At 38.6% G+C, this 16,646-nt stretch overlaps 1 protein-coding gene across 1 annotated transcript; it reads left to right on the top strand.

The window, feature by feature from the left end:
• Nucleotides 1-1,908: 1,908 nt before the first annotated feature.
• On the top strand, nt 1,909-5,285 carry LOC114357638 (GTP-binding protein SAR1b-like; the record flags this gene model as incomplete). The annotated part of the gene is made up of 5 exons (XM_028311354.1): nt 1,909-2,075; nt 2,360-2,409; nt 2,907-3,026; nt 4,198-4,355; nt 5,142-5,285. Coding segments are annotated over exons 2-5 (465 nt in total), but the record flags the coding sequence as incomplete, so codon positions are not given.
• Between the last annotated feature and the right edge of the window lie 11,361 nt (nt 5,286-16,646).

The following is a 16,646-nucleotide window of genomic DNA, read 5'->3' as shown; positions in this document are numbered from 1 at the left end:
TGCTAAACCAATTGTCCATTGCTACACAAACATACGGCCTCTATAGTTATCGTAATTGTAAGTAGCTTTATGTCTTTGACATCACTTTTTTTTCACAAAGAAAAATCAAATAAAAATACATAACACAACAACAATGTTAACAGCATTGTTGTGTTCCGGCAGTTAGAGGTAAGATAGCCAGTTTCTCCGTGGTTGCGGATTCCGGGTGAAGCTCGCTTCCACCTTCGGCCTGATCATCACTTACCATCAAGTGAGATACGGGCCAAAAGCTTCCTTGTTGTGGATAAAAAAAATATCGATCGATAAAGATATACCTACCTACTTAATTAAATACATAATACTTTTCTATCAGAGGAAAAGAAAGCAAATCATAGAGCAAATGCTCTGTGCCAGTTGTTAAAAGTTTTTCCGAATCGGTGGTTCTTTTTTCGCATGGGAAAGGGTAATTGATGGTTTTTTAACGCGTCTGTGGCCAGTTTCAATTAAGTGAAATGCTTTTGGTTCGGATTCGGATCGGTTTTGGTTTGTTTAATGGCGTGTCAATTGGGACGGTTAAGTAATGAGCCGGTTGAGTTCGCGGGTTCGGATCCCGCAAGGCGCTTTGATGAATTAACGTTTTTACCAGATTGATATGTTTTACGTTATTTATTTGAGTTTATTGTTTTTTTTTTATACATAACAAGGCAGTTATTTGACCACAATCGCACCTGATGTTAAGTGGGATGCAGTCTAGGATGGTACATTCTGCCCTGTAAGTGCCTATTCACTCTTGCCTTGAAAATGCCTAAAAATTATAGTCTTCGGGAAAGACAGCAGCAGGCAGCGAAACTTAGCCGTTTCCCGTAGCAAAAACCTTTTCGCACCTCTTACTACGCACATTTTACTACGGGAGTCTAAAAATTTAAATGTTTAAATTTAAATTTAGTTTCTAATAAGGGATTGGTTGCAAAATTTTAATGGCTGTTTAAAGGAACCCCTTGCAAATATAAATTATGTAATTTTGTACCATTAGTTCCATTTGACAGCCCTGGCACGTCATCAGTAGATGACAATCATTCAAAGGCCGGACGCCTCCGCGGACCCGGCCAATATCCCCAGCGACTCTATCTACGGAACCCCTATCTAGGGGACCATCGATTGACCTAAATATTGTCCATTATTAGCAAGGTAGGGTAAAGAAAATCAGTGTTATGTCACCGGCTTGATGCCTTTTCAAACGTCTCTACAGTGTTTTGTTTTCGTGTGTAAAGAAAGGAATACATATCGCTCACCTAGCAGTATAATGGCACATTTACAAAAAAAGCGAAATTGAGTTTTTACGGCCTAAGTGTTTAACACTAGAAAGGCCGCCGTCCCATTTTTGTCCCACTCGCGAGTTTGATCGTCTCTAACTTTTCTATTTTTTAACGNCCAAACTGTACAATGTTGCCATACTTTATGAAAACCGGTTTTTGTAGAGCATGAAAATAATGCCACGGTTATTTACTAGACTTATGAATAGGACTTATGAATTCTACCATAAAAATACATTTTTAAATACTTTAAATGATGATTTAGCATCCAAAAAGTCAGAGAAAGTCAAAGAAACCAAAAGCATTATTGAGAATTTCATGAGGAACGTAAAGGAAAAATACACAAGGTATATTAAAGTAAATGAACCGGTACCTTATAAGTCGTAGTTTATTTCCTAAGTACTTTAAAAATTCAACTGAGTTTAAATATCTTATAAATATTTAAAATACCGCATCTTGTTTTGCTAGATGTCATACATATGTCCCATGTCAAAGTTATTTATGGTTATGGTCACCTTCCTTGAAATAGGGTGAATGTAGTTTCATTGTAGACATTGAGCTATGAGCTCAACAACATGAAAGGCGTGGTACTGTGGACGCAGCTTTATTCACAGTGACAACTTCCGGAAGTAGTATACGTCATTGCCAACAGATTCATATTTCCATCGCATTTACATTGCTGAGAAAAATCGTCGGTTTTAGCGGCGTAACATATTGCAAATAAGTGCGAAATATTGTGATAAACTTCTCCTAGTATTAGTTAATCTAGTTCAATTTTAATAAGTGAGTAATTTTACTGCGAACAAATAGAATTTGTGGATCAAAGTTGCATGTACTCGAATGACGTTCTGTCATTCATGTTACTCAACTCGATATCACATTCTTACTACGTTTTTGGTGTAATCTTGCAAGATCGTAATATATTTACATTGTCTTATAACTCGGGTGTCTGGTGTTCGTTGCCAGACAAATCGGAGTAGATAACAAAGACTTTTGCAAGTCATTATTTAGCAACTATTTCTTTGTGAAGATGAGCTGATTATTTATTACACATTCATCAATTTCAGATTCAATATGTTTATCTTGGATTGGTTCACTGGTGTCCTCGGCTTCCTTGGTGAGTATTCATCTATTGTGATGTGCCCAATTGATGAAGTTTAATTTGAAGATGAGTATGTCCAAACTAGGAACCAAAATTTGAATCTGACCTTTGGAGGCATGACTAATCCATATTTGGCTGTATAATTTTATACAATTACCCATGTGTATTATCATTACCAGTTTTATGTAGCACTAGCTGACCCGGCGAACTTCGTACCGCCTTAGCGTAGAGATTTTCTTAATATTTTTTTCCGTAAGAACCATCCTTGGACTTCCACAAACATTTAAAAAAAAGAATTATCGAAATCGGTTCAGCCGTTCACACGTGATGCCGTGACAACGCGAAACGGGTTTCATTTTTATATATATAGATTTGTCTGTCATCGTTACAATTTAATTCAACTTGGAAATTGTTGTTCAGATTTATCTCAAACATAATCTGATTAGAATAATGTCAAAATGCATTTATTGTTATCTTTGTGAAATTCATCAATACAATCTCTATTTGACCAGGTTTGTGGAAGAAATCAGGTAAACTATTGTTCCTGGGCCTAGACAATGCGGGCAAGACCACTCTGCTGCATATGTTGAAGGATGACAGATTAGCGCAGCACGTGCCAACATTGCATCCCAGTGAGTATAAATCTTATTTCGATATTATTCGTATACCAATATAACATCTACAAAAAATATGGGGACAAACAGGGTAACTGTTTGCATGGTGTTGGTTTTTCCCTGGCCTATTGATGATTGATGGTCTGTCTTTGAGCAGGGAATTTGAGAGTAAAATAAAAGTTTTAGTCTGAATTCTCAAAAATAATTTACAATGTTTTTCTTATTGATAAGTGATGAAAAAACGATGTTGGATCCTCTATTTTTGACATTTGAGCCCCCTAAAGTTATTCTGAGATCTGTTCGGGTTAAACATGTCAGTACCACCTTGACATGATTTTGAAGCATAACTTTTATCACTATGTTTATTTCAGTAGTCATAAATAAAACTGATGATAACCACTTTAGCACTCTGAAAGCAATCACACTGTTTTTATTATTATGGCATGTATTTTTATACTTTCCTCAGCTTTGTATATTTATATTTTATTTTTGTTTAAAAAAATATTGTATACTGTTAAACTAAATATAACCCAGCACCATTTTTCATGATTTGGAACAACATCCTTGTGTCATAATATTGCCCACTTATATGTGATAACACACATGCATATACATAATTTAACGCTTATATTACTGTAAATGATGGTGATTTTATCTACATCTGACAACACTTTATCTCACTGATACAGTGAGTTTTATTTATTGATGAAATTAACATACAACATATTAACTATTTTGTAAAATTGACGTTACCCATGTTGGAATATTATGGGCATTAAAGGCAAAAAACTCACTCTATTTGTGGATTCATCACTGCAGTTAAATTGCCTCACATGTTCTTGTCCTTTTACATGGTTTCTACCAGCTAGGTTTACCTACAATAAGTAAACAATAACTTGCATGCGGGCAAAACAGGACTGTTAATTGTGGAAATCCTTAGGGGAAGCGTTTGTCCAGCAGTGAACATCTCCTTACCAAATACGTCCATTTGACGGATTTGGTTCATTTATGGATTTGATTGATTTTTCTCAATAATAATACCAGTTTTGTATGCCGACCTTGAGTCAAACTTAGTGGCAACAACTGCCTAATTTCTAACACCTACATATTGCTACCTATTCACAAATAAACATTTTTGGTTTGTTTTGACTGTAACAAAGTAAACAATAGTACTTTGCATTGTCCACAGCATCGGAGGAGCTGTCTATAGGCAGTATGCGGTTCACGACGTTCGACCTGGGCGGGCATCAACAGGCCCGCCGCGTGTGGCGCGACTACTTCCCCGCCGTCGACGCCATTGTGTTCCTGGTCGATGCCTGCGACCGTCCGCGCCTGCACGAGTCCAAGGTACGTATTTATATTGTAAGAGTAGGCGCACACCGTTGATTTTTCGTCGGCCGATAGTTTATTCGGGCAGTTGATCAGTATGGGCATGTATGGGAGTTAATGTGTAACAATATTGTTATAATTTGTAACGATATTGAGTTTTTTGGCCAAACTACAATGATGAGTGTCATGTTAATCAGTTTTGTTGCGACAAACTGAATTTCACGAAATATAAAGAAATAATAATATTTCTGGGCAACATTTCACGCGACTGATCTCTTCAAGAATTGCCCACGCCCGATTCAACTGTTTCGTTGAATCAGTGTGCGCACTGAGAGCTCAACCCGACTAAACTATCGGCCGACGAAAAATCAACGGTGTGCGCCTACTCTAAGGGAGACTGAGCTCAAGACCAAATGCGATGGAGGACTGTTGTGGACGCTCTGCCCATCTAGGGGACATACAACCTTAAGTCAAAGTCGAGCTAACAAATTCGCGCTGTTGCGAGCTTGCTAGTAGTTAATAAGTTCCAAAAAATCGTTAATGTTACAACTCTCTCGCATGGGTGCATCATTGCCAAACCAGAAACCATTTTAATTTACAAACCAAAATATTAATCTTTGTTGAATTTTTGCCATTGTTTGTGTATGTGCTTTTTCCACGATTTTCTTACAACACAGAAACCCTTGGCCTATGTCACCTCAAAGCTTCACCTATATTCCTAAATCAAAGAGGAACTGACCTCTGGGTCTGAAGATATTTGCATTTTTGTGATGTCCCATAGTAATAAAACTGTTTTCTCGCAAGGCCGAGCTGGACTCGCTGCTGACGGACGAGACGCTCAGCAACTGCCCCGTGCTGATCCTCGGCAACAAGATCGACAAGCCCGGCGCCGCCAGCGAGGACGAGCTGCGGCAGTTCTTCAACCTCTACCAGCAGACCACTGGAAAGGTCAGCAAATATTAACTGTCATCGTTAGCCAGCCATATGACGGCCACTGCTAGACCTCCGGCCTAAAGGCCTCCCCCAAGGATAGAGCCACGATAACCGAGCGGTGAAGGGGTCCACTTGGTCGTGACTCGTAATCCGGGAAACGCGGATTCGGTCCCTGCCGCCGCTCGACTTTTGTGGTGAGCTCACTTGTGACACAAGCATATTTATTTAGCTTAGTACGAGGGGCTAACGCGACTATTAGTAATTTGTGCAATAACAATCCAATAAGATGCGACGTATAGGGTCGTGCCTCGTGTAAATATTTGTTGAGTCTCGTCTCGTTAGAACTTACCACTTTAGAACCTAGACTTATTTATTTTATTCTTCTTAGTTGGGCACCCTTGTCAGAGTGGTCGTGGTTGCGCTGACGAGGTACATTGTGGGGTGATGTCATCTCCGAGGGTAGCTCTCCTGGCGATGTGCTTCCATTTCTGACGGTTAGAGGCGTCGCGAGTACATTGGACCATGGTGGACTCAGTGGCCTTCGTTTTTCATTCATTTTCATTTTATAATGCCATATAAATTGGTACATAAGGCGAACGTAATGCCATACNGCGATATCAAACATACTCAATTACAGCTTGATTCGTAATGAAGAGAAAATACAAGGAACAGTAAATAAATTCTCGATATTTTTATAATTTATCTGAGGATATTCCGAACTACTTTTTAGCGGTGTTATAACACCTGGTAGGAGTAAGTGGGTTAAGATTGTTTCTTGATACGTCAAGTATTAATAGTAGACATTTTGATCAAAACACACGCTCTAATTCTGATTTCGCCTCAACGTCCAAGTACATGCGATACTTTATGCATAATAAGTGATGTGGGTGCTCCTCGACTGAAGGGCTCGAATCACGGGAAAGATTAAACATTCTCGCTCGCACTATTAATCAGATCGCCGATTGCACTAACTAAACAGGATAGTGAAGTGTAGATGTTAGATAAAACTTTAAAGTATCGATACTTTTCGATTCGCAGAGCTGCCGCTGGGGCAGAAAAGTTTCGAGTGGCGACCACGAGCCGGAAGAGGTAGTGTGGGCAAGCCTCCCACTAGGTGGGCCGACAATCTGGTGAAGGTCGCGGGAGGGCCTGGATGCGGGCGGCGCAGGACCGGTCTTTGTGGAAATCCTTGGGGGAGGCCTTTGTCCAGCAGTGGACGTTATTCGGCTGAAACATGGGAACTTTTCGATACAAAGATAGAATTACGTATGTTGGTTTAAAAAGTAACTAATTGGCCGACGAAACATAAATATTAAATACTTTGAATGGAATAAACATTGATAGTACCATAATATAAGAATGGGTAAGTACGAGTAAGTCTAATAAATACTGCATAGAATTCTTATATTTTATGAATATTTCATCAATGAGTTGTCAATTTCTGGCAGTCGTAAAGGGCGACAAAGGTACAAGTATACGAAAGACAACCCTTCAGCTAGCCCATTCGGCTAGCGTGAAGTCTACATTCTCCATTTTCCATTGTTAATTAATTAGTCTTGGCTGGACATTTAATAACCTCATGATGATGATTTCATCGCAATCCAGACTTAGCGTACTTATAATAAAAGTAAACTAAAAATCAGTTATCGATACAAGTGTGCCCCCAACACTGACACAAGCCGAAGGGATCGCTGGAACCGCTCGGTTAGTGTGAACTAAATGAATCATTAATAATGCAAAGTTAACGCACTTGTGATCCGGTCGCGTCCCTACACTTCGATGTCGATAGTTAATCGCCCCGCATTAGTGATGTGTTTACGCCCCGAACATGGATCGGGTTACGTCTCACTTGTAGTTTGGTTGGGGGTTTGTTTATCGATATGTTAATATCGTTAATATTCTGTCTGTTACAGTTTTGAACTCTTTAAAATACAGCGTGTCTCAGAGGCTTTGACTGAATTAGTTGCAGCGCTTCTTCTTAACATTCGACAATAACCACTAACCTCTGGTAACGCTAATAGATTTTTAAATGAGAAAATTAGAACACCTTAACAGAAATACTGAAACGGTTCATTGATTATTTTTGTTATTTTTTCCTAAAGTAACTTTGGGTCGCAGTCAATAAATAATTCAGTTTAAGTATTCATATGTGCAGGTGCTAGGAATAAAAAAACAGATTTAGAATAGTGCAATCTTTGTCTTAAAAACGATTTAGAATATCGATGTTTTTCAATTGTTTGGCAACACTATAATAGTGTTTTGTAAACACTTAATAATTTAAACACAATGTGTGATGTTAGATCGATGGTGGGAGGGATTATTGGCACGGGAATTATTCAGTATGTGCCACTATTGGCGTCTTACACTTAACGTTTGTTTATCTAATGATCTTAGCACAATAATAAACAGCACATAAAGTTAAACATTGTGTATTTTAAGACGTTGTAATAGGTTACTCTTCAACAAACATGCATAATTTGAGGTATTTTTTTGATTCAAAAAATGACACCCACTGCTAGACAAAAGCCTCCTCCAAGGATTTCCATAACGGCCGGTCCTGTGCTGCCCGCATCCAGGTACTTACTTCCCGCGACCTTCACCAGATCGTCGGTCCACCTAGTGGGACCTAACCTACCCACGCTACATCTTCCGACCCGTTGTCGCCTCTCGAGAACTTTTCTGCCCCAACGGCCATCATCTCTACGAGCTATAGGTATGTGCCATTGGTATTGTGCAATTTTGGTATTACAAAATACTAAACGTGGGACAGACAAAACCGCGAGCAAGAGTCAGTCACTGACTCAAGAACACACCCAAACCATTATTCAAACCTATCCATCCCACAATTTATTCCCATACGAAAAGCCTGTCAGTCCCCGGCGAGTATTCACGAACATTTCTAATAAATACCAACAATGAGAGGACATCGAATAGTGACCGGGGCTCCTTGACAGACGCCATTTGAAAAGGGCTCGGACATGACGTTTGGTCAGGGCTGCCGACCGAGATTTCCCTTTTAGGGGCCCGTGGAAAATGTTTAGCAACGGCTGAGGTTGACGTATCGAAATATTGTCATAGTTTTGCTAAACCAATTGTCCATTGCTACACAAACATACGGCCTCTATAGTTATCGTAATTGTAAGTAGCTTTATGTCTTTTTTTTCACAAAGAAAAATCAAATAAAAATACATAACACAACAACAATGTTAACAGCATTGTTGTGTTCCGGCAGTTAGAGGTAAGATAGCCAGTTTCTCCGGGTGAAGCTCGCTTCCACCTTCGGCCTGATCATCACTTACCATCAAGTGAGATACAGGCCAAAAGCTTCCTCGTTGTGGATAAAAAAATATCGATCGATAAAGGTATACCTACCTACCTACTTAATTAAATACATAATACTTTTCTATCAGAGGAAAAGACGGAAAACATAATAAATGTCAACCAAAAATAATTCCTAGATTCTTCCTAGTTAGTTTCAAAATTGCCAGATTGAACATTATGTATGAGGTGATGGAAAATATAAACTTCATCTCAGTACACATCATAGTCCCGTAGCAGTGGATATTGGGACAACGTGTAAAGACTTTTTAAGAGCCTGATAAGAATAAATTAATTTTAGGTATAAAGCAAATCATAGAGCAAATGCTCTGTGCCAGTTGTCAAAACCGAATTCACATACGGAACCAGTTTTTTCCGAATCGGTGGTTCTTTTTTCGCATGGGAAAGGGTAATTGATGGTTTTTTAACGCGTCTGTGGCCAGTTTCAATTAAGTGAAACGCTTTTGGTTCGGATTCGGATCGGTTTTGGTTTGTTTAATGGCGTGTCAATTGGGACGGTTAAGTAATGAGCCGGTTGAGTTCGTGGGTTCGGATCCCGCAAGGCGCTTTGATGAATTAACGTTTTTACCAGATTGATATGTTTTACGTTATTATTTGAGTTTATTGTTTTTTTTTTATACATAACAAGGCAGTTATTTGACCACAATCGCACCTGATGTTAAGTGGGATGCAGTCTAGGATGGTACATTCTGCCCTGTAAGTGCCTATTCACTCTTGCCTTGAAAATGCCCGGATTATAGTATTCGGGAAAGACAGCAGCAAGCAGCGAAACTTAGCCGTTTCCCGTAGCAAAAACCTTTTCGCACCTCTTACTACGCACATTTTACTACGGGAGTCTAAAAATTTAAATGTTTAATAAGAAATTAGTTGTAAAATTTTAATGGCTGTTTAAAGGAACCCCTTGCAAATATAAATTATGTAATTTTGTACCATTAGTTCCATTTGACAGCCCTGACACGTCATCAGTAGATGACAATCATTCAAAGGCCGGACGCCTCCGCGGACCCGGCCAATATCCCCAGCGACTCTATCTACGGAACCCCTATCTAGGGGACCATCGATTGACCTAAATATTGGCCATTATTAGCAAGGTAGGGTAAAGAAAATCTGTGTTATGTCACCAGCTTGATGTGTTTTCAAACGTGTCTACAGTGTTTTGTTTTCGTCTGTAAAGAAAGGAATACATATATCCTTTTCTATGATTTGGAGCCGCCATATTTGATAACTTCAAGCTGTGTTTTGTTTGGTTTAATGTGTACGAGTACTTAGTTAGGTCTTAATAGGTAGAAAGAATAAGTAGAATCCAGTCCCTGGGCTGTTCGCATTATAAAACATTGTATTTTACCAAAATCATTCTAGTACTTTTTGCGTGAAGGAGTAAAAAACATGCATCCATTTTCACCTGAAGATAATTTTTGGACCTTTTCTGAAAGTGCTACTACAGCTACTAGAATAAGGCATTAAATAATAGCTTTCTAAATATATAAATAGAATTATCTCACATCCATTCAAGCACAATATGAAAATGTATCACGGAGCGGAATCAGAAACATTTTGCATGTAACAAATCACATACATTTCATCTCTTCCATTATCAAATATCACATAAAACCAGGACATTACTATTACAATAACAAATATCAACATTAACTATTGTCACTGTGACATAGTAATTCCATCGGGCGATCGCGACACAACATACTTTGGTATAGTAGGTGCAGTACCGGAAAACGCAGCGTGGGACGTCCACCCACATGGTGGACCGACTACATCATAAAAGTAGCAGGAAGGCGCTGGACGCAGGCCGCTACCAACCGGGCAACATGGAAAGCATTGGGGGAGGCCTAGTTCACCAGTGGCTGAGATGATGATGATTACGATGATGAGTAGGTGTAATAATTGCACGCAGCGTTGGAAGATGTGTACCGGCCAAACGTTGCCCGGTTGGACGATGACGAACACTACCAGTCGCAACACAGTTTTTACTTAGCGGCAGCTAGGGGACGGAATCTGATACATTTTGCCACCCTCATTATTGCTTATTCAATAGTACTTTTTACTGTTAATATAATTTATGTAAAACTATGTGTAAACAAACAATGTACACTTACTGATAAAAAAATATATAACACGACTGCTTTGAGATCATTTGACAATATAAAGTTGGCCCCATTTTATCATCAGTCTCTAGAATAATCTCAAACCAAGTTTTCCGTGCTATGAAAGGTAGCTTAACGACATGTAAGCAACTTAATGCATAATGTTAAAGTCTAGCTGATGCATTTCAGTGCTATAATTATTAAACTGATGATCGATGCTTTGTGCCTAGTAGAATACCACTCGTAGGTACCTTAAAAAATGGCAAAATTATTTAAACATCAGGCCTCTTCAACCCGTTAGAGGAGAACGTAGCCCAAATCCCCCTTTGTAAACTAAACATGGCAGTTTAGACTAAGTAACACGGCGTAATTGATATCCAGTTCCAAACACAGTCGTCATACAGTAACATAGAAATTGTTGTTTCGGTAAAAAAGTATACGCATTATCTAAAGCGTTCCATCGTGACTAAAATTGCATGAAGCGACGTATAGTTTCCCTTCACCCACGTGTCCCTTTCTCGATTTCGAAAAATCAAGCGTTACTATTTGCAAGTTTTTGGTCCGCCCCAAACTAGCGGTGCTACTCGTACTTCTTGCAGTGCGATCCCAAGCCATAATAAATTATTGTTACATTCCCTCATGCAAATCTGGGGACTGATGCCTTTTGCCCCGGGTTATTTATGCCCAGATATTGTCAGATGTTGTGGTAAGTACGTATTTGTGTGGGGTATTTTTCCAATGACGAAAAGCATTAGTGGGAATCGAGATTGATAGGTATACGTAGAATATTAAAATGTGTAGGCTGTTATTATTTTATGACGAAAAGGAAAGAGGTAAATACTTTGTGTATGAATTTGGACTTTGAACTTATTAAATAAATAAATATCTTTTGACAATTTCACATAGCCCTATCTAGCCCCAAAGTAAGAAACTTATATGCTTGTGTTATGGGTGCTAGCTTGATGGATAATACTACTTATATACTTTTTAAATACATGCATATTATACAAATTTATGGTAACACCGAGACCCGTCACAAATTAAAATTCATCATTAGAATTTCTGCCCGGCCGGGAAACAAACCCGGGACCTCCCGGCCTAGTAGTCCGTTCTGAACCACTACACCAAACGGCCGTCTATATTAATACTTCATAGTTAAATAGATACTATTGTATTATTACGTGACTCCGGCTGTCATCATTCTAACTTGCCCCCGAAAAATTCGAATCTGCAACAACACGCTGGTAGCTATGTTAGCCACTAGGGTAGATGTCTGGAGGTCCATCCCTTGTATTATAAGATGAGTGAGTAGGTATTATGTTTTGTTACTAATTTTCTTACTCAAAATTGAGCTTTGTTTATTTATTTAATGGTTATCATGTCAGCCTCCAATCAACACGACAAACGTCCCGGAAGCGAACACTTGATTGTAATCCTGGCCAAAGTAAAGGAGCAATTTTCAATTCCGTGCTAAAATGTAAAAGGGGCAAGGGTCCACATGAGATATGGACCCTATAAGTCACCAGTATAAGTCCTGCCCTAAGGATCTGGCCACATGATGTGTTAAGAGTATACGAGGAAGAGCAACAAGAAGTTAGTACTCGCACATAGTGAGAATGTAACAGAAACAAAACAACAATCCGGGCCTTTTTAGGCAATATGTACCATCCTAGACTGCATCTCACTTAACACCAGGTGCGATTGCGGTCAAATAAGTGAGTAAACGCCTCGTAAATGAGTAAAATACTTTTGTCTCACTTACGAGGCTACTCAGCAAGTATAAATCGATGAGCATGTCCAAATGGGCATTTAAAGACATAATTTATTTAATTAAATTTTTGAAAGAAAGAAAGAAAATATTTTATTTTTTTCAAACGTAATAGTTTAACACAATTTAAATAATTTGTTGAACCAAAATGGCTCCTACTCAGCGTGTATCATATTCTACAGAACATGATGCTGGTATTTTGTAGGAACCATTTTGAAAAGTGCGTCACCAGAGACGCGATAAACGTTGTCATTTTAAATGTCTAAGTCCACCTTGCTAGCTATCACCATCTTATGAGTTTTGTGTTCCGGCCGTTAGAGGTAGGATGGCCAGTTCATATGTGGTTTTAGATTCCGAGTGAGGCTCGCTTCCACCTTCAGCCTGATCAGAAATTTCTATCAGATGAGATGCAGACCAAGAGCTTTCTTGTTGTGGTTAAAGAAATAGAGAACTATGTTTCAACGTGTCATGTGGTCGCACCCTAACATTTGTATGAATAATATTTAAAGGAAATGTCCCGATTCGAGACGAAATGTTCGATGTATGACGCTATGTGTGATGGCGCGCGATTAACGCTTACTGAGAATGGGGGTGAATTAATACATTATTATTTTAAATGGGAGGGATGGAACCTGATAAAGGCTCATATTTCTAAGACACCCAAAGCAAATCGAAGCTGTAGGTCGTAGGTATTTGATTTGGTTGAATTTTAGTATTTAGATTTTATACGGTTTGCAGGGAAAATGGCATGTTTTATTTGGATAAGTGGATAACATAAGTGTCATTTCAAATAAAATACAAAATGTGTCCATCAGAAAAAGATTTAAGTGTACTATTTTGTATGTAATGTTGTTGGTATGCCTCAATAAATAAAATAAAATAAATAAAATAAGTGGATTTCTGGATATCTTTGTGCCTAAAAATAAAAATTATGATTATATCAGGTCTATTATTAAGTATGTTGCCACTCTTCGACCTTTGAGTTGACCTACTAACCAATGGAAGACAGGACAATCGGAAAATTTGCCAGAAAATCTATACTAATGTTTAAATTACCATTTAGAAGCACTACGATAAAGCTCATCAACAATTAACCAAATCTCAACCAAACCATCAACATCCACACATTTCCTGCCAGTAATTCCACAAAAATATAAACTTCCTAACATACCCTACACGAGATAAACTCACATTTCCATACAGCCTCCAATACCCTCAGGGTTGAAAGGATATCCAGTAAGCTTTGTCAATGACAAATAGTCTTCACCCTACCGAAGTTGGCATTTTGACAATAAATAAGACAACGCTATGGAGGGTAGGTATAAATGGGATGATGGACAGAGGGTGGGATTAGGATAAGTCCGAATGTGATTGATAATGGACGGGCCTAGTTTGATGCAATTAGGTGTAAGGGTTTTTAGAGATGTTTTTGATGCGACTGTTGTTATACTTAACGAGTTTATATACAAAAAGGATTCAAAACAATGTATGGGTTTCCAAAAAGAGGTTTTAATTGTTGATATGCCATTAATGGTGTTCACTAATTTCGCAGCTTTGTTTAGTCTGAGACTAGAACGGCTTCGTATCGCCTATGCATTTAATTTCCTGTTTTTCTTGACTGTGATGATGAGTTGCCTTGATATGACATTCAAATATAACTCGTAGGTATCAGGAAATATACATTTATTTGCACACCATTTACCGTTCGTTCTTTTCAGCCAAACGACGTCCACTGCTGGACAAAGGCCTCTCCCAAGGATTTCCATAGCGACCGCGATCCAGAAAGTTACTCTTCGTTCGTTCCTTCGTTCATTTCAGCCAAATGATGTCCACTGCTGGACAAAGGCTTCCCCCAAGGTTTTTCATAATGAACGGTCCTGCGCTGCCCGCATCCAGCTCCACTCTTAATTTATGAATTTATCCTGCCTATCAATGGGTCAGCCAGAAGAAACATTTCGAGCGACAAAACCAAACAATGGTAAATAAGCAAGGGTTTACGAAAAAGACCGGTCTATGGCACCCTTCGCAATGTTTATCATACACCATCGGCCAATTACAACATCATTTTTCTTGCACAAATCCTTGTGACGTAGGCGAGGGATAACAAATGGTGCCGGACGCCAGATAGTCCGATGGAAACGGACGATGCTAGTGATGGGACACGTCTTACTAGTCTAAACAATCGAAAGTGTCGATAAAATGTACGCAAAACGTTAATAAGATGAAATACCATTGGTAAGAATTGTAGTACATTAAACAATGCAAACAACAAGCCTTCTTCGTTTTAAACGATCAAAAATATCTAGATAAATGTCATGCAACTATGCCTATAGTCACTTAGTCAAGTGAAAATGGACAAAGTGCTGGAAAAAATAGACAGAAAGATTAAGAAGTTGAACATCTTGTTCTGTTGAATACCGATGGATATTTCAATAATAATGATCGAAGAAATGCCCTATGCCCAGACAATAACATTGCTATTGTTGTACTTACCTAAATAAACAATGATTTTACGAAAGAATCTAGATCATTAAACAATCGTTTATTGAGGAAAATAAAACACCTACGTACGAGAAGATTTTATTTGTCGATATTGTAACATCACTAGTCAAGGGTTAGTAGCGATAGCCAGGACTGATGGAAGTGGTCAGGGGTCACCAACGTTTGATACTTTGCATGCGTTGATTGATGACGTCACGTCTCCATGCGAAAGGAAATGAGAAATGTTGGATATCTCTGACAACATGCTCAATTCTTGAGGGTGTGTTTGTTCTTACGATTAGCATTAAAGTAATTAAAATCATTTCTACATAATTTAAATTTCTACATTACTAACAAGGTGCAAAAACGAATAGCTATAGTACCGAAAAATTTATTACTTTTTAATGTCAAAATAGGAACAAAAAGTACTCATAATGTTTTAGTTTATGAAGGTGCTGCATTACTAAATAGATAGAACGTATACGTAATTCGTACGCGTGGATCCCGTTTTACCCCCTTCATCTATTTACGCGGTTTAGATTTTTTCATACAAATGTTTTTTCCCGCTAACTCCCGTTCCCGTGGGAATTTTGCAATATCCTGTTGTAACTAAGGTTTAAGTTTACTAAGGTACCTGCATGCCAAATTTCAAGCGTCTAACTTAAGCGGTTTAGATTTTTCATACAAAAGGATTTTCCCGCTAATTCCCGTTCCCGTAGGAATTTCGAGAATTCCTTTCTTAGTGCACCTCTACGGTACCTAAGCTACGTCCCTTCCAAATTTCAAGTGCCTACGTTTAGCCGTTTAGGCTGTGCGTTGATATGTCAGTCAGTCAGTTTCTCCTTATAAATATTTAGATGTACTCATATGTAATATGTAAACAATATAATTTGAACAATTGCTTACCACAAGGGGTTAACGATGAACGAAAAAATGTCTTTAAGGAAATCCTTGGGGGAAGCATTTGTCCAGCAGTGGACGTCATTTGGCTGAAATGATACGACAATACTATCTAATGGAAAAGTCTTCTCAGATAACATTTTTGTATTGTCTTCTGTCTTTTTCTGCTAACTCCTTTATGTTGTAGAAGCAATGCAACCGTAGTTACCTACTACATTTATTATTCGATGGTCCAAGCTGCATAGCAATGAAAACACCGTACCACTATCAACAGCAGCGACATCTGTCCGGATTATTCGGACGACCAGGCGCCGGACGCGAACGGGGCGTCCGGTCGACCGGACAATCGCAAGGTAAAGGTGGGTGCTCACTGTTGGTACAGCCGGTGATTAATGTGGACTATGTCAACGTTTGGAACGATTTGCGTAGTTCTGTTTTGGTGTGGTAGACACATATTTAAATTGGTCTTCTTAGAATTTTCTAGTTAAATCACAATGTACCTTTATCTTTCAAACCCTCAAGCTATTTATAACATTGTGTAACGAGTAGGTTCATCACAATAGTTTACAATTTAACCCATCTTCCTAACCTAACAGCTTCCAAAATTATTTTTCTATCTATCAGGCAGGAGCTATGTGGTATTTATTTACTTTACCACTGCCTTGATTTTGCATTTGTGCTGTTTTTACAGCACCTTGCTTTTTTCTTTTATTGACAGATCGACAACGAAGCTAAGGAGGAATCTATGATAGAATAAGTTCCTTTTTCAACCGACTTCAAAAAAGGAGG

Source organism: Ostrinia furnacalis, unplaced genomic scaffold (genome assembly GCF_004193835.3).
Source record: "Ostrinia furnacalis isolate ACB-3 unplaced genomic scaffold, ASM419383v2 OfSCF3304, whole genome shotgun sequence".
NCBI classification, from domain to species: Eukaryota; Metazoa; Arthropoda; class Insecta; order Lepidoptera; family Crambidae; genus Ostrinia; species Ostrinia furnacalis.
Note: the sequence above shows the minus strand (reverse complement) of the source record. Positions and strands in the feature narration are given on the sequence as shown.